Genomic DNA, 20,909 nt, shown 5'->3' on the forward strand with positions numbered 1-20,909 from the left:
TGGACCTGTGGAAGCAGATTGGAGGGATGGTCTTTACAGGATCACAGGATGTTAGGGGTTGAAAGGGACCCAAGGACTTCAAGTCCAACCCCTCTACTAGAGCAGGACAATACTATCTAACATAGATCACAGAGGAACACATCCAGACAGGCCTTGAAAGTCTTCAGAGAAGGAGACTCAGATAATAGGTACAGAGAAATGTTAATTTGGAAGAAATAAGAAGGCTGTATTGACTGTGTATTGGTGAGTAGCTCAGTAGTTGGTCTTGCCAGCTGGCTGTGAAGCAACCATAATAAACACCTTGTAATGCTACATTGATACAGCTCCTTTAATTATATATGTCCCAAAGTATAATTATCTTGTTAAGATCTGCTTTTGAATATTGAAGTTTTAGTGGAAAAGTTGTATTTTTGATTTGGAGTAGACATGTATTCTGTCTGTTCTTTGCTGACTTTATTAACTCTTCTTTCATAATGTAGGGTTTGTATTTTAATTTTTAGTTTGCTGATAGTTCCTAAGCATTCACAAGTCTCCTGCAGTAACCTGGCAGTGCTGATATTTCCAAATGACCATCTTCCAGGTAGCTGTTGTGCTTCTTGAAAGTTTCTTGAACTCCATTTGATCTAGTGAAAACTTTTATTGCAGCTTGATTCAATTTGCTCTTGTAAATTACCTCCCTAAACAAAAGCACTTGATCATTATGTTTTTATTAGATTATTAAATTCATAGCAGGGGGTGGATGCAAAAAGACTGAAACCTTACCTTTAGTCCTTTTCCTGGTGGGGGTTTATCTTTTGAACATTTACTTCTTGATTCACTTTTATGCATGTCTGAAAGCTGACAATTTGTCCCAAAATCTTGTTTGATGGTGATGATGAACCTGCCCTGCCACAGAACTTAACAAGAACACTGTTACTGTAAAGAACAAAGGTTGCATGTTGCTTTCAAACTGCTCATATAGAAATCAATACATTCAGAAGATTTAAAAGCAATCCACATCTCTCTTCTCATATACAATACTACCTGTGTGTGAGACTTTTCATGCCTGCATGCATGTATACATTAAATTCCTGATCAGCATCAATATGCAAAACAGAGGTATGACTGAGAATGACTTTGGTGTGCTGTGGTAATCCCTGTGTTTAGTGTCTCATATTTCAAGGGACATTAGGCTGAGTTTTGCAGTGATATACAACTACCTGAAGGGAGGTTGTAGCCAGGTGGGGAGTGGCTTCTCCCAGGCAACCAGCAATAGAACAAGGGGACACAGTCTCAAGTTGTGCCAGGGTAGGTCTAGGCTGGATGTTAGGAGGAAGTTGTTGGCAGAGAGAGTGATTGGCATTGGAATGGGCTGCCCAGGGAGGTGGTGGAGGCACCGTCCCTTGAGGTCTTCAAGAAAAGACTGGATGAGGCATGGTTTAGTTGACTGGCTGGGGCTGGATGCTAGGTTGGACTGGATGATCTTGGAGGTCTCTTCCAACCTGGTTGATTCTATGACACTGAAAGATATATGTAATGTATGCAATCAGAAAACTACCTGTCCTGAAGAACTCTTTTGCTTCCTTTTCTAACCTTTAATATTCATGGTCCTTGAATTTCCACATCATCAAAACTTCTTTCACATCAAGACTCTGTTGTTGGAGTGGGGGTTAGTGTTTGATTTTGTTGTGGTGGTTTTGGTGAGTGTTTTGGGGTTTTTTGTGGTGTGTAGGTTTGGAGGTTTTTTTGTTGGTTGGCTTGGTTGGGTTTTTTTGTTTGTTTGGTCTCCCCTGAATTTGTTGTTCCTGTCCATTTGTTTTTCCTGGCCTGGAACATCATTGTAGCGTTTCTTTTCTCAGTGTGACTGGTAAAATATTTATAGCTGACAAAATAAAACAGTGAAGTTTGCTTTTGACAAATTATATATCCCAAGAGAAATCACTGTAGTTTAGAAGGTTGATATGTTGTATTTCCATATATGTAATGGACATAAATCTCTCTCTGCTTCCAATTCAAGAGGAGCTTTTTGATTGAAAGGTGCAACATCTGACCCTTCCCCCCCTCCCAGAGCTTTGTATACTTTATATAGCTATTTACTTTACAAAACCAAAATCACCTAAGAAACCTCATCTCTAATAAGCAGTAGTGCAGTACTGTTGTTTGTGCTATCTTAGTCCACCTGAAAATAGTGAAACTACCTTAGCAATTTAATGTTTTGGGGTTTTTTTGGCCAATTTAGTATGGGTAGCATCACTCTGATAAAGAAAAAAGTGAGTTTTATATCCTTCTTTATGTGACAATTTGCAAGGTTGCAGTGGCATACATCCCCTACTGCCTGACATGGATCCACTTTGTTGGAGACTCTAACATCCATTTGTAACACTGTGTTCTCTGTAAAGATGGGCAATGGATGTGTAAGCTCTTTGTTGGAAAAGAGATAGCCTCCATGAAAGAGTAGAACTCTCTTAGAGAATGAGGGCTTCATTGAGGTTGGAAAAGATCTTTAAGATCATTGAATCCAACCATTATCAAACTCTCCCAAGGCTGCTTCTAAACTATCCCTGGGGGTCTTCAAGAAAAGACTGGATGAGGCACTTAGTGCCATGGTCTAGTTGATTGGATAGGCTGGGTGCTAGGTTGGACTGGATGATCTTGGAGGTCTCTTCCAACCTGGTTGATTCTATGATTCTATGTCCCTTAGCATCACATCTGTGTCTTTTCAAGACCTCCAGGAATGGCAATTCAGCCACCTCCCTAGTGAGACCATTCCAGCGTTTGAGAACCCTTTCAGAGAAGAAGTTTCTTCTAATATCTAGTCTAAACATCCTCTAGTGCAACTTAAGGCCATCTTATCTTATCCTATCAATTCCTGCTAGGGAAAGGAGAAAAACACCCACCTTAATACAACCTCCTTTCAAGTAGTTGTAAAGAGTGCGAAGGCCTCCCCAAGTCTCCTTTTCTCTAGGCTGAACAACCTCAGTTCCTTCAGCCAATCCTCCTATAAAAGCACATATGCTTCATGTATGCACCTAAATCTTGTGCTTATGTTGTTTTGTGGTTCAGAGACACTTATCAAAGAAGCTCTGAAGGACCTAGAGAAGCAGCAAGTGAATGTGGAGAATCTCAGCTCAGCAGAACTGGATGAGATCGCTGATACTGTCGCCAATGCAATTCAAGCTGTTGGCGTTCAGGAAGAAACAGATAAGAGTTCTGGAAAAACTGAAGACCAAACAGAAGCACAAATGAAGAAAGGAGATGCTCAAGAAAAGACCGAGGTTCAGATTGGATTAATGGAAAACAGTGCAAACATACCAGGTACTAATTCTAGGAGTTAAGTCTGGGGGTCTGGGTTGATGCAAAGCTCAACGTGAGCCAGCAGTGTGAGTGCAGCCCAGGCAGCAACTGTGTGCTGGGCTGCAGCAAAAGATGTGTGGCCAGCAGGACAAGGGAGGGGATTCTCCTCCTTTACTCTGCTCTTGTCAGACCCCATCCGGAGTAGGGTGTGCAGTTCTGGAGCCCCCAACACAAGAAGGACATGGAACTGTTAGAGCAAGTCTAGAGAAGGGCCGTGAGCTTGCTCAGAGGGCTGCAGCAGCTCTGCTATGAGGACAGGCTACAAGATTTGGGGCTTTTCAGCCTGGAGAAGAGAAGGCTTAAAAGAGATGTTATAGTGGCCTTCCAGTATCTGAAGGGGGTCTACAGGAAGGCTGGGGAGGGTCTATTGACAAGGTCTGTAATGACAGGACAAGGGGTCATGGGTTTAAACCGGCAGAGGGGAGATTCAAACTAGCTGTTAGGAAAGGGTTGTTTGCAGTGAGGGTGGTGAGACACTGGTACAGGTTGCCCAGGGAGGTTGTGGCTGCTCCCTCCATGGAGGTGTTCAAGGCCAGGTTGAGTGAAGCCCTGAGCAACCTGTTCTAGTGGAAGATGTCCCTGCCTGTGGCAGGGGGTTGAAGCTGGATGATCCTTGAGATCCCTTCCAACCTAAACCCTTCTATGATTCTAAGTACAGCAAAATAGAGCTGCTCTAATTTTTCTTTCTTGTTTCACACTTTTAAAACTCATTTTTAAAGCAGACAGGAGAGAAAGCTGCTGTATTCTTCCTTGAAGGCAACAGAATTTTAGCTCTGTTGTTTTCTTTTTGCAGCAGGTAATTTATTCACTAAAAATGGATCTGTTTGTGAACCCTTGGTCTTCAAGCTTCACAAACAAGATAAACCTGCATGCTCAATTATACTGAAATACAAAGAGCTTTATGTTGTGCTGTCTAATTTCTCTTTCTTGAAAATGAAATGTTTAAGCAAAATGATAATGAAAAATGATTATGTTCCAAGAATTTACTTCAAAATATGTTGGGGGGAGGAAAATTATGTTGTATAGATAATCAGTCTTTATTGCACCACAATTACTTGCAGAAGAAAATCTTAGACAGGTAGAGATAGAAAATTACTTGTTCCCTTTCCTGCTTAGATAAATAAAAGTGTCATCATGGTTGTTTGCTTCTTTCTGTACACATATTTTGCTGGGGATGCAGATTCAGGAGCTCCAGTAATTGGCATTAATGAGTTGATACCACAGCAGTGCATAAGTTGCCAGTCATCCTTTCTCTGGTTTAGGAATGTTATGATAGATAGGATACCAAAGACACATGCTATAAACAGAGATTTTAACTCACTGTCTGTTTTCCTGGTGATAGGTTGAACTCTTTACTGTTTAGGAATATTCTGATTATTTTAATTGCCATTTCTTTTTATAGATTAAAATGAACAGACTTGAGGGTTTGTCCTGAATCATGCTGGGAGAGATGAATAATGTTGTAAACCAAAAAGCCAGCACTATTTGACTGAGGTTAATGGTGTGACTGCATATCATCACTGCAATTAATCTGTTACATGGTTGTGGTAGATGATGTCTATTGGAATAAATCTCCTTCCACCAAAATGTGACAGAGGGTTGTATATGTTTCCTTTTTCTGTAATATAAACATCCATTCAGTTAGCTGGAGCCATTTTGGTGATGTTTATTCATAGATATTGAAAAACTGGGATGAAGATTGGACACTTAATTAGCAAAATAACTGTTACCTTGGCTCTTGAAGTCCTCTGTCTATTGATCTTGCATTAATTTACTATCAGAATGAGGCTGGAATAATAATACTGATTTATACAGTGCTCTTTACACTGCCCTTTCAGCTGTGATGTCTTAATGTTTAAACTGCATAAAAGACCACCACCACCAAGCTGCCTGGAAACTGTGTTTGTTTCATATATGATGTTTTCTCTTCATAACTATCTATTTGCTCTTTTCATACCCTGCAGACAATGGAGTGCATGAAGCCCGTGTGAGAACTGATGAAAAGGTAGAGTATCAGTACTTTAATAAGTATTCCACCTCAGAATATCAGGTTTATATGTAGTGAAGGTCAAAAATATTCTTCTGAAATATAAGACTTGGTTTGTGTCTTAGAATGATAGAATCATAGAATCAACCAGGATGGAAGAGACCTCCAAGCTCATCCAGTCCAACCTAGCACCCATCCCTAGCCAATCAACTAGAGCATGGCATTAAGTGCCTCATCCAGTCTTTTCTTGAGCACCTCCAAGGACAGTAACTCCACCACCTCCCTGGGCAGCCCATTCCAGTTGGACTGGATGAGTTTGGAGGTCTCTTCCATCCTGGTTGATTATATGATCATGTAATGCATTCATGTTATGTTCTTACATAGACTGGCAGCATATAGAAACTAAGGAAATGACCATGCAGGATTTGCATCAACAAACACTACTGTATCCATACAAGTTTGAAAGATTATATCCAGGTGTGTTCAATGTAACATTTTGTGTTTATTTTAAATATAATGATAATATTCTTTTAATACAGGAGAACACTGCACAAGTAGTTAGCTTCTTGAATGAGAATGCACTACCTGAAAATACACCTGAAGAGCTTATACCTAAAGGATCTACTAAGACAGAAACCAAGAAATCTGAAGACATTTACTCCTCATCAGAGGAAATAAATGCTGGTGTGGAAAATGTAAAAAGTGAGACTTTCTCAAGAGAGCTTACAGCTGCAAAGAGCAGTGAATTGGACTCCAAAGACCCAAGTGATACCCAGTACTGGATTAAAAATTCCTTAATGCAAAGTGGAAACACCAATGAAAAGAATCAGAAAAATACAGGACAAGGCTTACAACTTGAAGTGAAGTCTTCTGATGATAAAGAATACGGCTACATTGTGACAGTGAAAGAGTAAGTATAGCAGCCAGCTTGAATGGCATTTTTAGCTGGAGAAAAGATAAAGTCATTGCACTTAATGAAAAATGAATGTACAAGAGGAAAATGCCACAGGCCTGATTTTTAATACATCTGAAACTGTTTGGAACTTGCTCAGTACTTTGAAAATGCAGGTATTTTTCTTAGTGTGTCTTTCCTCCAGTGCAGAAGGTATTTAGTTTGTAGGTCTTTTACTTAGACCTCTCTCTATCTTCTCATGTTCTAGTGACCTTCCAATGTGTCAGTGGGTGTGCTTGTATTAGGATGTGGGTTTTAAATATTTGACTTGAAAGAATCTCAAATATCAATGCATGAGTCATTCTTCCCTGCCCCCCCCAAAAAAAATGACACAGGAGAAAAGCACAATATTTTCTCTGTGCCTTCATTTTGATCTGAAAATAACACATATAGGAATCCAAACATCACATATGCAGCTAGTTTAGAAGGGAAGACCTAATGATTTCAGGTCATGTCACTAATGAAGTTGACATTTAATACTATACTTTCAAAAGATAACTTTTCCCTGTAGTTATGCACAGTTTATTACAAGAACATTTGGGTCTTAGGATGATGTGGGCACTTTGTTCTCACATGGGTAAAAGTATTTAAATGTTATATTTGGTTAGTGATCCCAACTCATTTTCTGTGAAGAAATGAAGGATTTTTAAGAGGAGTTTACAAATCTCTGCCCAACAATAGAGAGAAACTGAAACAGAAGCTTCTGCAGCATGGATTGAGTCATTCAGCCATCTCAAACCCATTAATAGGATCCAAGGTAATAGGACTGTGGAGGATTTTTTTGTTTTACCATACTGTGTTGCTTTGAAATGCACATGGCTGGGTATCAGAGACAACTCGTTCCTCACCGTCTCCCAAGGGTTACACTTGAGAAAGATGGGATCATGAGGAAAGGATTTTATTTAGAGGGAAGATACATCATATGGAGGGACAGGAGAAGAGAGTAGAATGAAGGCTGAGAATCAGCAGCCTGCAAACATCAAACAGACAGAGACAGATGGAGACTTCTCAAAAAGTAGGGACCAAACACCTGCTCCTGAAAGATAATGGAAGGAATAAATTTCCTAAGGACTCAGGGGTTACCCTCTAAGTTAGTTACTGGAATGAGAGATGCTGAAGGAAAGGGTTCACCTTGTGAGGACATAGTGGGGATGAGAATTATTTCAACAGATCCTTGCATTGCTATTGTGTCCCATCTTGGATTTTATTTTTACCATTTTCATATTACATTCTATTCACTTTCTTAAAAACAAAACCAAAAATAACCCACAACAGCTCTAAGGTTTAGAAAAGGCCTTTTAGTAGTTGAGGTCCTCTCATACTTCCATTCACTTGTCTATATGCCAGTAGCCACTGCTAATTATTATTTAATGGCCAAGTGCTTTGGCTTTAATAAGTTTTAAACTGCTTTTGCATTTACACTCTTCAGCTGTTTTTCTGTCATGTCTTTTTTCATTGGCTGGTTCCTGTAGCAGGCTCACTGTTCTCAAGAACATGCTCCAGAAAAAAAGTCAGTGACTACAAAATAGTCTTACAGTTCATTTTTTTTTCTATGTCATGGAATCAGCCAGGTTGGAAGAGAGGTCCAAGATCATCCAGTCCAACCTAACACCCAGCCCTAGCCAGTCAACCAGACCATGGCACTAAATGCCTCATCCAGTCTTTTCTTGAACACCTCCAGGAATGGTGACTCCACCACCTCCCTGGGCAGCCCATTCCAATGCCAATCACTCTCTCTGCCAACAACTTCCTCCTAACATCCAGCCTAGGCTTCCCTGGCATAACTTGAGACTGTGTCCCTTTGTTCTGTTGCTGGTTGCCTGGGAGAAGAGACCAACCCCACCTGGCTACAGCCTCCCTTCAGGTAGTTGTAGACAGCAATGAGGTCACCCCTGAGCCTTCTCTTCTCCAGGCTAAACACCCCCAGTTCCTTCAGCCTCTCCACATATGGCTGTGTTCCAGACCTCTGAGCAGCTTTGTTGCCCTTCTCTGGACATGTTCCAGTATCTTAACATCTGTCATAGCTTAGTCCTTCAGGTATATAATATTTCTACCTGCTTTTTGCTAAGAGGGCACTCAGGAGTTTCCTTCTGTGATTTCTAAAACAAATCTACCAGAAACTAATGCAATACCCTAGTTTAACCACACCTCTTTGCTCCTGCCTATGAAAGCTATATGAAGCATCAGAAGCTCAGTGCTACTTAGCACAGTACTTTTTACTCCCATCAGCTTGGAACACACCTTTATATTCAGCAGTGCCTTAATTAACACCATTTCCCATGACCATCCAAAATTTTTGGTTCATAATTTTTCTAAAAGCTTAGAGCTTTCACAGCCCTTTGTAATGGGGAGAAGTTCTGACTTTCAGGCTTCACAGCATGTAATTTCTTCACTGAGGTATCCTATCTGTTTTTCTTCCTAGCTAGTTTCCTGCAGATGAGTTTTCCACAATTTGTCTTTATTATTATTCAGTGAAACTTGCTGAAGAAGGTAATTTGTCCCAGGGGACTCTATATACTCCAAAAACATAGATTTGTTTAGCATCTTTACCATTTTCAATAGCAGAAAGACAAAAAGTACATTTCTTATATACTAATTATCACAATTTTAGTATCTTTCAGAGCAATGTTGGGATGTCATTAAAAATGCTCAAACAATGAGGAAAAAAAATTGCAGTGAGTTAGATCAAAGTACTTCAAATTATTTAAATTATAAAATATGTTTATCAAAAAACTGTTTTAGTTTATTATGGTAACCAGCTCATTACAGAAAGCATACACTGTCTGTGTTCAGAAAGCTTAACTCTTCACTAGAATCACGGAATCTACCAGGTTGGAAAAGACCTCCAAGATCATCCAGTCCAACCTAGCACCCAGCCCTGTCCAGTCAACTAGACCATGGCACTAAGTGCCTCATCCAGGCTTTTCTTGAACAGCTCCAGGGACAGTGACTCCACCACCTCCCTGGGCAGCCCATTCCAATGCCAATCACTCTCTCTGCCAACAACTTCCTCCTAACATCCAGCCTAGACCTCCCCTGGCACAACGTGAGACTGTGTCCCCTTGTTCTGGTGCTGCTTGCCTGGCAGCAGAGCCCAACCCCACCTGGCTACAGCCTTCAGGTAGTTGTAGACAGCAATGAGGTCTGCCCTGAGCCTCCTCTTCTGCAGGCTGCACACCCCCAGCTCCCTCAGCTTCTTCTCACAGGGCTGTGCTTCAGGCCTTTCACCAGCCTTGTTGCCCTTCTCTGGACACATTCCAGTACCTCAACATCTCTCTTGAATTGAGGGGCCTGGAGCTGGACACAGGACATTCTTAGCACTCTGAGTACAAGTTGTAATCTTTCCCAAAGTCACTATAGACAAAAAAAAAGAGAATAAGATTTCAGGCCTTTCTTTTTCCAGTTCCTAATATAAATTGAGCTTAATAATGAAGAGAATTATCCAACTGAGTTGAATTAAGGAGAAAATCCTTTTGTACCAGGGTTATGCTTCATTCAGTCTGCAGCAGACAGACTTGTGCTCAGAGTTTTTATCCAGTAACTTGTAGCTCTTCAGTGATTTGACCCTCCTCAACCTTTTAACTCCAAAAATGCTGATTTGATTTTTGTTCACTGTTAAATTTGTTTGGAATATTTCTGTTCTGAAATGTAAGAACAAGATGAAAATCTCCTTCTTTGCGACTCCAAATTTAGGTATTGTTGGCTTTTATAACAACAATAAAACCTGTTCAGGGAACTCCACATGCTAAAAATGGATTTATCTGTTTTGCAGGAACAGTTAAATACCTTTCACAGCAGCTGAGGGATCTGTTACGTACTTGTGACTCCCCCAACCATTCCTTTACTACATAAAGTGGCCTTGGAGAGCGATTAGATCAGTGTAGCTGAGGCTCAGTACAGACATGTCTTCATGAATGCTGCTGTAATTGTATTTTTTTGTTGTAGGAGGGGAAAGGGATATTTCATTGCACAGAAGAGAAATTTTATTGTCCTTTTAAGGAAAATTTCTTTAGTAAGCATCCTGTAGGTTTTTATATCAGAAACCTTACTGACTGTTTGCAGTACATAAATATTACTAATAAATTAGGTGTGTGCTGCATTTTTATGTATAAGTGGACCTGCAAGTTATTCATACAGTGAAGAAAAATGGCTGGATCTATTCCTAATTGGATCTTTAATCCGTGGCAGCCTTTTAGGGAGGTGACTGTTATCTGTAAATGATCAGGAAATTGATTTCATAACTCAGATGTGATATTTTACAACTGGCCTCAGTGATCTCAGAGATTTTTGCAAGCTGGAATTATAAAATCATAGAATCAGTCAGGGTTGGAAGGGACCACAAGGACCATCTAGTTCCAACCCCCCTGTCATAGGCAGGGACACCCTACCCTAGAGCAGGCTGCCCACAGCCTCGTCCAGTCTGGCCTTGAACACCTCCAGCCATGGAGCCTCAACCACCTCCCTGGGCAACCCATTCCAGCCTCTCACCACTCTCATGCTCAACAACTTCTTCCTCACGTCCAGTCTGAACCTACCCACCTCCAGCTTTGCTCCATTCCCCCTAGTCCTGTCACTACCTGATATCCTAAAAAGTCCATCCCCAGCTTTTTTTTAAGCCCCCTTCAGATACTGGAAGGCCCCAATAAGGTCACCTAACTCATCCTGTCATCCTATCATTTTGTGCTAAAATCTTTCTGCTTTCTTCACAATTCTGTACTTCAAGTAGAGAAGATGCTAGAGCAGACATGAAATAAATCTAACATCCTGAGTGTTAGACATATTAGTATGTCAAGTATCTTCCAGCAATTAGCACATTTAAGACTGTAAACCTAAAATGATGATTTAGGTGAGTGTTTTAACTCCACTCCTAGCTTCTGCACACAAACTGAAATGTCAAACTATAACTTGAAAAACACTTATTTATTTTCCAATACATCTCTCTCCTGGATTTCTTTTTCCTCCTTAAAGCACTAGGTTGTAGTTTTGATCCATTAGTTTTTATTTGCCATGATTCTTTGATTTTGAGCAGCAAAGTTTCATTTTTATAGCTGAAACAGTGCTCCTTTAGAGAGAAAGGGAAATGGTCCAACATATTTGTACAATAATAGCTTGAGTTCTTTTGACCTTCTGATCTGAAAATGGAACTAAAAAGATATTATACTCAGTGGTATAGCTGACAGATGGCAGGGGTGATCCATTCACTATTACATTCTCAGGCTTCCATGGCTTTGCAAGTGTGATCCAAGGAGATATTAAGACCACTTCAATGAGCTCCTAAGATGGCAGCTTTTAATTGTGCCACAAAGCAAAGATAAACATTTCTGTGTAAGAGTTGAAGGAAGGTTTGTGGTAGTTTAAAGACTTGTCAAAATGGCAGCCTGATTGTCAATGCTAAGAACTATAGGTCACTCCTGCTGTGTTTGTTGAGTGACCTTTCAGATGGTTGGAGCACTGCAATCTATACCAATCCATAATATCCATCAGTGCTAAGCTTTGGAATGAATTGACAGTTTCAGTGTAGAAAATTGTCCAACAAATCCTCCTCTGTGCTGCTTCAGCACTTTATTATGCTGAGAAACCAATCAAACCAAGTGATTTACTTTGTTTACTCTCTTTTCCTTAAAAAACAATTGGTATTTTACCCCTGTAAGACTTGTGTGAGGGAGGTTTGTTTCTTTCTCATAGCTGCTTTGAACATTTTCTACCTATTTTGGCACTGAAATTCTAAAGGGATCTTTTATAGGAGTTACCTACAGGATGTTGTTTTCATTTGTGTGTGACTTAGGTGTAGTTCTGGTGCTGGTTTGAGCCTAGCTAGAATGTTTTGGTGAGAAGAATTAGATTACAGGCTGTGAAGAGGATACAAATGGTGATGGCTACTTCACTCATAGGCTTGCTGAGATGTATAGGAACAAGAACACAAATATAGATAACAGAGTTGCTCTCTGGGCTTTGTGGGCTGCACTTCTCTCTCTAACCTGACTTGCTGTGTGTGTGACTAATCCATCTGCTTCCTAACCCCCGTGGCCAACCCTCCAGACTTACCCTGAATATAAGGCAAGATCTTGGGTAAGGTAGGGGGGTGGGAAGAAGGTGGAAGGGTTGTTGAGAGCCCCTCCTGGGGACTACTCAGGTTTCTGGGAATGTGCTGTGTTTCTGTATTAGTTTTTACCTTGTATATTCCTGCATCTAGCTGTATAGAGTGTATCTGCTTGTATATTGTGCTAAGCTGTAAATATAAAGCTTCATTCAATTTCCAGAGCTGCTGATTCTAGTCTGGGTGATTCTCCACAGTGTGTGGGGGGGCAGGTAACACCCAAACCATTACAGTTATAAAATACATCTCTGTGTACTGGGGATACATCAGTGTAAGATCTCAAATCAGATAAGTTTTTGCCTTAGGACAAAAGAACTCTTCCTATTTTATGAAGTTCTGCTTCTTCAAGCAGCAGAAGTGTTTTTTTATGAAAAACTGGTTTGGGGAGTTGAAAAAAATAACCAACACTACCATTTTTTCTGGCAGGACATGCTAAAAAGTTGAGTGCCAAGATCCTCCAACCAAAACATTTAACCAATGTTTAATCTCTCATGAGGAAACACAAAGCCTGGCTTTCCACAACATGCAGTTCACACCAGCTTCAGTAAAGCTGAATGCAAGCTGCTGCATGCTCAGCAGTTTAAATAGTCAAGCTGGTGTGCACTTTCTTAAATCTGAGATTGGGTAATGTGGTGAGTTGAAATCACTCCCAAAATAAATCACCAGACTAGCTCAGAAGGTTTGGAAGCAAAATGAAGCTATGTTTACAAGCAAACTAAAAATCTAGAAGCAATGGATGCAATGTGTATGTACAAAATATATTTACACTCCTCTGGACAAGGGAAAAGCAAATAGCTCTCCTTCCAATGAGAAATCAAGGGAGAGAATTCTCCCCCTTTACTCTGCTCTCGTCAGACCCCATCCAGAATGCTGTGAACAGTTCTGGAGCTTCCAACACAAGGTGGACATGGAACTGCTAGAGCGAGTCCAGCAGGGGCGACAAAGATGCTGAGAGGGCTTCTCCCAAGCATCCACCAATAGAACAAGGGGACACAGTCTCAAGCTGTGCCAGAGGAGGACTAGGCTGGATCTTAGGAAGAAGTTGTTGGCAGAGAGAGTGATTGGCATTGGAATGGGCTGCCCAGGGAGGTGGAGGAGTTGCCATGCCTGGAGGTGTTGAAGCAAAGCCTGGATGAGGCACTTAGTGCCATGGTCTGGTTGGTTTGACAGGGCTGGGTGCTAGGTCAGACTGGATGATCTTGGAGATCTTTCCCAACCTGGTTGATTCTATGATTCTAAGATGACAAACAGTTCAGGGAAGCTCTGCAAGCCTGTGAACCAACTTCTAGCATTGTTGTGTTAACTCCTGGATATTCCATGCTTTGTCATGTTACCTCTCAATTCCAGCCTAGATACCAATTTTTAGGCTGCAAGTCTGTCCACAGCATTGTTAACTGAGATGGATCACACATTCATTCCCATGGTTTTGCTTCGAGGGAGCTGATATTCTGCTCAGATGCTATGAAAAAGCTGAAAATGGATCCTTGTGTTCATGAGCTATAATTACCATGGAGTATGATTAGTCTGACCCATTTAACGTGCTGAAAGGTTAGGTTAATTCTAAGTGTTTGATATTATTTCCTCACTTTTACAAAGGTGATAAATGATAATGCTTCACATCTAATGATTACTTTCCTCATGACGTTGTTTGAGTTAGGATCCTGAAGCAGGCTTGGCCAGAACTCTTGGTTTATTCCCTAAATTTTCTGTTTTCCTAGGCAAGTCATTAAAGCATTGTAGTTTTGTGATCCTCATTGCTTGTTTTCCCTACAAAGCGTATTTTAATTGCATTTATAAATGGAATTTAAAACAAAGAGAAGAAAATTAATTGCAACATCTACAGCAGTGGAGCAGTGCTGATAGATTTTAACTGTTTTAACTAACTATGGAGATACTTGTAAGGAAGTCCTGGTTTATCATAAATCATAATTGGCTGGGGCTGGGTGCTAGGTTGGACTGGATGATCTTGGAGGTCTCTTCCAACCTGGTTGATTCTATGATTTTGGAGCAAAGCTGGAGATGGGTAGGTTCAGACTGGATGTGAGGAGGAAGTTGTTGAGCATGAGAGTGGTGAGAGGCTGGAATGGGTTGCCCAGGGAGGTGGTTGAGGCCCCATGCCTGGAGGTGTTTAAGGCCAGGCTGGATGAGGCTGTGTGCAGCCTGATCTAGGGTAGGGTGTCCCTGCCCATGACAGGGAGGCTGGAACTGGCTGATCCCTGTGGTCCCTTCCAACCCTGACTGATTCTATGATTCTATCAGTTATTATTTTCTGACAGGAAGGTTTTGATGTTCCTTAGAAGCTGAACTTTAGTATTCCATGATACTTTTTAGCTCTCTTTAGAAAACAGGAACAAAATGTTCTTGTCCTTTTATACATGTATACAAACAGAAACATTGATTTGACCTTCTGTGCATATCTCAGTGTCCTCTTTGAAGTTGTTTTACCTGCAAGTGCACTTTCTCAAGGGAAAATGATTTCTGCATATTCTTCACTTAACTTCTACAACCAGCTTTAAAAACGAAAATGATAAATAGAAGACAGAAAAGCTCCTGCTACTGAAGTCTGTGAAAATCAGCAAGTGACAGGATTCCTCACATTAATAGAGAAGTTAAAAATAACATTTTTATCACAGTCCCTCACTTTGTTACTTTTCCTTGCTGTCTGTACCCTGTATATGTAGGCTCTGTATACGTCCATTCTTGATTTTAAAGCTGAAAGTTTTGCTTCTGATAACACAGCTTGACCCCCTACCTAAACAATACAGATGGGAAACAGGGGTTTATCCAGTGCAGACAATTCTGTTGTTGTGTCTTGGTATTCCAACTGGTGAATGGGCATAAATTCAGAATCTTCTGTGGCTAACTCTTCACATGTGATTATTTATACTTTATCAGAGAGTTTTCTAGACATAAAATAATCTACTTTCTGATCCTCCAGCTTCCTTGTGATGCTTAAAAAGTGACAGAAACCATATACCCCACATTACTGCTTCACTGCTTTGATTCTGTTATTATCTATTCCCATAGGAAAGCACTATTTTGTGTTCCTTATTCATGTGCAAGCAGCAGTTACTGTAGCTTAGCCTTAGCGAGCAATAGCTGCTGGTGAGTTTGCTTCAATATGAGACTTCAGCTTTGAGTACTTTGAATTTCTTCTCATCTGTTGTGTGTGCAGAGATAATATGATTCTCTGTTCTTGTTCTGTGCCTCTTAACTTTTGTGCTTCCAAAATCTGTTGAAATGTATTACCTTGGAAGAAGATTCTCACCTGCTGATGTAGATCACAAGAGTCCTTCCAAGGGTGCATCTTTCGCTCATACCAAAGCTTCATTTTCCCTGCTTTCTATTGGCATGAGCTCTGCCTTTTTACCTCTACAGGGACATTCAGAGCAAAACTGAATTGATGTAGCTGGTGACCAGTCAGCATGTCACATGAGCAACAGTAATGGCAAGGAATTGCTCTGATCTCTTCTGCTGGTAAATGGCGATGGGCAGGAGCGTGTCTGAAGTGTTCAGTAGTGCCGCAATGACTAGCTCACATTTCTCTCCATGTAGCTGAACAGATGTGGCTGTTGCTGTAGTTTTCTAGAAGAGGCCTTCCCAGACACTCCATTTCTGTCTTTCCATGTCTCTGTGCCATGTTAGCATCTCTTGTTTCGGTCTCGTGCCCCAGGTCTTTTGGGATAACATCCAGTGCAGATACTCCACAACTTCTCTGTGAGCAGGTCCAGGTTCCTCTGCTGATTCCAGACTACAAACCTATAACTGCTGGGGCTACATATCCTTGAGGGATGGGGCTGAGAGCTGTGCTTTGTTTTATAAACAAGTGATAGTCATTAAAACCCTGAGATGCTGCAATATCTCACAATACCATATGGTCAATACTTTTAGTATATCACAGTGTTCTTAATCTAATTACCATGTAGTTCATTATAAAACAGTGATGAATTTTAAGCTTTTGAAATGAGTGAGAGAAAGAAAGGCAAAGATCAGGATTCCTGGGAAAGCAGCAAGCTAAATCATCATGCAGTCTATTATTTTTCATTAGTGCTATTGTGCTCAGTCCTGGGAAGCTCAGATGTAAACAAGCAAGCATTTAATTTTCAAACCTGATGGGTTTTTTTGGTTGATATTTCTTAACTCAGACAATGTGCACATAATGTAAACACCAGACCCCTCAAAATTAGAACAAAGTAATTTCAATCTCAGTCTAAGTCACTGCTATTTCATGAAAATGATGTTTCAAATGTACAAGATCAGTGAGGACTAATTCAGAATACAGAAAAAAAAACCCAAACCTTTTTATTCTTTCAAGCAGATATTCTGGTTTTCCACTGGCACTCTTTTCAAACAGCTATGCCACAATCTATAAGTTAGGTATATCTGCTATGGAAATAATTTAATTTCTTATTAGACTGGAGAATAATATTTATTAAAAGTGTGTTTTAAAATATTTAAAGTTCCATCTTAGAGAAATGTTTGAGTTCCTGCTTTCTTTTAACAGTAGGTTGTTGGATATTCTTTGTCATTTTTAATACTGCTACTCTGCCAGGCAACCAGCAACAGAACAAAGGGACACAGTCTCAAGTTTGTTTTGGGAGAGGTCTAGGCTGGATGTTAGGAGGAAGTTGATGGCAGAGAGAGTGATTGGCATTGGAATGGGCTGCCCAGGGAGGTGGTGGAGTTGCCGTGCCTGGAGGTGTTGAAGCAAAGCCTGGATGAGGCACTTAGTACCACAGTCTGGTTGATTGTCTAGGGCTGGGTGCTAGGTTGGACTGGATGATCTTGGAAGTCTCTTCCAACCTGCTTGATTCTATAATTCTATTTAAACCTTTTGCATTATAAATTGGTCTGGGCCTTAAGCTGCTTTGAGGGAAGATCTGAATGAAGGCAAAGCATGAAAAGTGAAAGGTGCAATAAAATGTGTCCTCTTCAGTTGTTCTCAATTTTATGTAGTTATTATTTGTATGAAGGAGTAATTTGATATGAAAGAACAGTTTTGCCTTTTCAAGGCTTTGTTTTTTGGCATCAGAGATGCAGGGGTCATAAAAAATGGACTGCAGTGCTATTTCTAGCACTCATCTTAAAATACATTAGAGAGTACTTTGATGGAGTCTGTTTCACCCTCAGAAAGGATGACATCACAACCATGGCACAGATTTCCATTGGCCATTATTTCCATGTTTCTGCTAGTAATAAAGCATCTGTGTGAATTTGTTGCTGTTAACACAGTTGGAGGCAAGGCATGTTTGAAGTAGTGCAAGTACAGGCTGGCACAGTGTCACACTTGTGTTATACCTGTGGAGCGTTGATCCTTTTTGACTTCTCTATCACTCTTATGTTCCTCTGATGCTGTTATCTCCTCTGACCTTCACAGCCTGACCACTGCCATTGATTTATATCAGGTGTCATGTGGGTTACAAATTGGTCTGGGCTTGAATCTGTCTGTATTAAGAGGTTTAAATTCATACTTAGCAGTATTGGGAAAAGAAGGAAAAAATTCTGGGAAGCAGGAATTTGTTGAGATGTCAACACAGAAATAAGCTTCAAAAGGTTTTATGGCTAATAAAGCTTTTGAGGAAACAAGTAGAGAAAAATGAAACTGCAGCCCAATGCAATAAAATTGCAGTGTCCTTAAAATGATTACAGTGATGGTGCTGTGCAGTCAGCTTTCAGGCAATCCTGTGAGTAGCTCTGTGCTCAGAAGTTATTTGGTTGCATTCATTACTCCTGAATAAATGTGAACCGTGTACAAAATGAATCATTACTTAACCAAATTTGAGGCACAGCTTGCACTCGAGCTAAATTAAATCCATCTAGTGCTAGAATACATTCCTGCTCCAAGTCTTTCCTGGGAATGTGTGCATCAAGATGTATAAAACTACAGTGAAGCCTGAACAAAAGACTCAAACTCAGACAGACCAGGCAGGCTGTTGTGACAACATGGACTTGAAGAATCAGCATCCAGGACTTTCATTATAGGTATGGGGTGAGTTACTCTCAGGAGCTTAGTAGACTCAGAATGAATTTAATAGCAATACTATAAATTGAAGGTAAAACATTGTCAGTAGTCTTTCCTATGCTACTAATCTCCTCCATGGCTACAATAACGATAAGTTACTATTCACATCTTAAGTGTTGGTTATTTATATCTGAAGACACTGAGCTTCAGCCTCCAGGAGACAGTGCCAGGGTCCTTCTGTTCTCCTTCATGACAGCACTGCACCTTCTGATGAGATACATAAAACTCTCCTCGGAGAAAAAGTTGCTGTTGCAGCAAACCTGCAAGTTATACCTACCCTTCAAATCAACAGGAGATAAGTGGGATGCTCTTCATACTGACTTTAAGGGTAGTGAGTCACAGAGCAAGGGCCAGGATATCACTGGGGATTAAGAACTGATCAGGAGATAGGAGAGAAAGATTCATCGTGAACTGCTGCTTCTCAGTGAGTAGAGGGATTAGGGGTACCCCATGGGCAAATTGTCTCTGCTAGGATGAACTGTGGAGGATTTAGAATTCTAGATGGATTTAAATACATTGAGGGATTAAGAAGCACAATGGTACATGAAATTCAGCTGGAATAACTGTGGCAGAATATTAGATGTTAACAAAACCAGACCTTTTTCTTCATAGTCTGAGCTCTGAGGTTGTGGGAAATGTGGAAGATAAGTTTTGCTGTGCTTAGGTCCATGAATCCTACCCATGGTATGTTGGCACATCTTGTCAGACTTGAACATTTAAAAGATGACATACAAATCCTGAAGTTGGTGGCCCATTTCCCTCGTGTGTATTTCTAAGACACAAACTAGTTTAATATATCTCACTGAGGACAGGAGTCCAGCAGGAGATTCTTTAAAAAGGGATTTTCACAAGTAATGAGCATATATGCAGTCACATTAGCTAATTGTAGGCTTATACACTAATCTTATTTCTTTATTTTCAGGAGGAATACTCTTGCTGAGGGATATAAGGCAAGAAGGGTTGATTTCTGATCTCTCTTGGGCCTTTGCCTAGGCTGCAGGGCATGACATCCTTTTTGTATCTGACCACCAGAGTCAGATACTGAATCTGTTGGGATCTGGTCTTTTTTTGTGGGTAGTAATCTTTTTTATTTGGTCAGGTGTTCTTAGTGGTCCTGGGATAGAATATGGATGTTTTTAATATGGGCAGTAGCTTGTTCCGTGTGATTTACAATAACCTCTCTCCAGTCTTGTGCTGGTGGCTGCTGCTGAGAACTGACTCAACATCTGGGGTTAATATGTATTGCTGGGGATGTGCTCCCTTCAACAATTGCTCTTCTCACACTTTCTTTCCAGCAGTGGGAATTGAAAATTGCTTTCTCCTTCTTTACCTTTTCCTCTCAATTGCCCCTTGCCTATGGAGGGGCAATACTCAACTCTAGGCATTCTGGTTCATCCACCTGTTCTTGCCAAGCAATGCACTGAGGGAGGCGATATGGTGTGGAAGAAATCAAACCTCATACTAGACCATGAATGTGTATGGTTAGACATGCTGAAGCTACTGCTTCCCCTTCAAATAGACCTTCTCTACTGGATTTCATCTGTTGTATTTTTTAGAGTAGGTAATAAAACAGTTCCTAGTGTATCTACATTATTTTAAAGAAGCTCTGGAGTAGCTCCATATGCCTCAAGAGTCTCATTGCTCAGCCTAATCCCTGTGACAAATATATCTATTATTTTCCAAGCATGGAGGGAGGGTGGCAGCTTGTGCTGGATCTGGCCAGGCTTCTCCTTCCAGCTTCCCATGAGCAGGGAGTTTGCCTGCGGCTTAGTCAGTGCCCATGCTGCTGTCAAATGGAGTTAACAGCCAGAGAAAACTAGTCCTCAGCATTCATCCTAAAGGTGAAGTTTTTGACTCTCCAAAGCATTCCCTCTAATATTCCTAATTTCTGAACTTGGATTTTTTTTTTTAGGTGCAGCTTTTTCTCTGTAGTACTGCGGAGACTGCACTGCATATGTGGTACATTGACACTGTTCTAGGCTGCTGCCCTGTCACTCAGGAGAAGCCAGTTTGATGTTCATGCACAGAGACTTTATTTTAAAACAGCCAAGTGGAACTTTCTTAGATATGAGAGTCTGTCTAGTGCTCCTCTGCTGAAAGGTACTCTGTGTAGTAGCTTCTGCCTGTCTTCTGCTTAGGACTGCAGGGGCTAGGAAGCAAAGCAAAGAGATGGAAGAGCTCTTACTGAAGTTGGTCTGAGCAATTTTGCCTCCTGCTCCCTGGCAGAGTGCTCTGTGTACCAGCTGTGAGTGATAGGTCCAACAGTTTATCATGAGGCAGAACAGGGGAAGGTAGAAAGCACATAAGAAAGAGCAAGATTCTTGCAGCACCCAGTAGGAAGGAAGACTGCTGGTCCAAACTTCTTTTTCTAGCACCTGCACATTTTATATTGGTAAATATTCGTGATGGTTTGGGAGCTCCCCCCCCATTCTTATGAAATCACCCAGGCTAGACTCAGCTGGCTGGAAGTTAAGGAATGAAGCTTTCTATTCACAGCTTAGCACAATAGACAAGCAGA

At 40.8% G+C, this 20,909-nt stretch overlaps 1 protein-coding gene across 2 annotated transcripts in view; it reads left to right on the plus strand.

Moving 5' to 3' along the window:
- The window catches only part of PTPRN2 (protein tyrosine phosphatase receptor type N2), a 705,188-nt gene that overhangs the window by 257,212 nt on the left and 427,067 nt on the right, over positions 1-20,909 (plus strand). For both annotated transcript variants that reach the window (XM_064162805.1, XM_064162806.1), the window contains 3 exons: positions 3,043-3,294; positions 5,298-5,338; positions 5,860-6,230. In XM_064162805.1, coding sequence (XP_064018875.1) covers positions 3,043-3,294; positions 5,298-5,338; positions 5,860-6,230 — 664 coding nt within the window. The remainder of the gene's footprint in view (positions 1-3,042; positions 3,295-5,297; positions 5,339-5,859; positions 6,231-20,909) is intronic.

This window comes from Pogoniulus pusillus, chromosome 23 (genome assembly GCF_015220805.1).
Source record: "Pogoniulus pusillus isolate bPogPus1 chromosome 23, bPogPus1.pri, whole genome shotgun sequence".
NCBI classification, from domain to species: Eukaryota; Metazoa; Chordata; class Aves; order Piciformes; family Lybiidae; genus Pogoniulus; species Pogoniulus pusillus.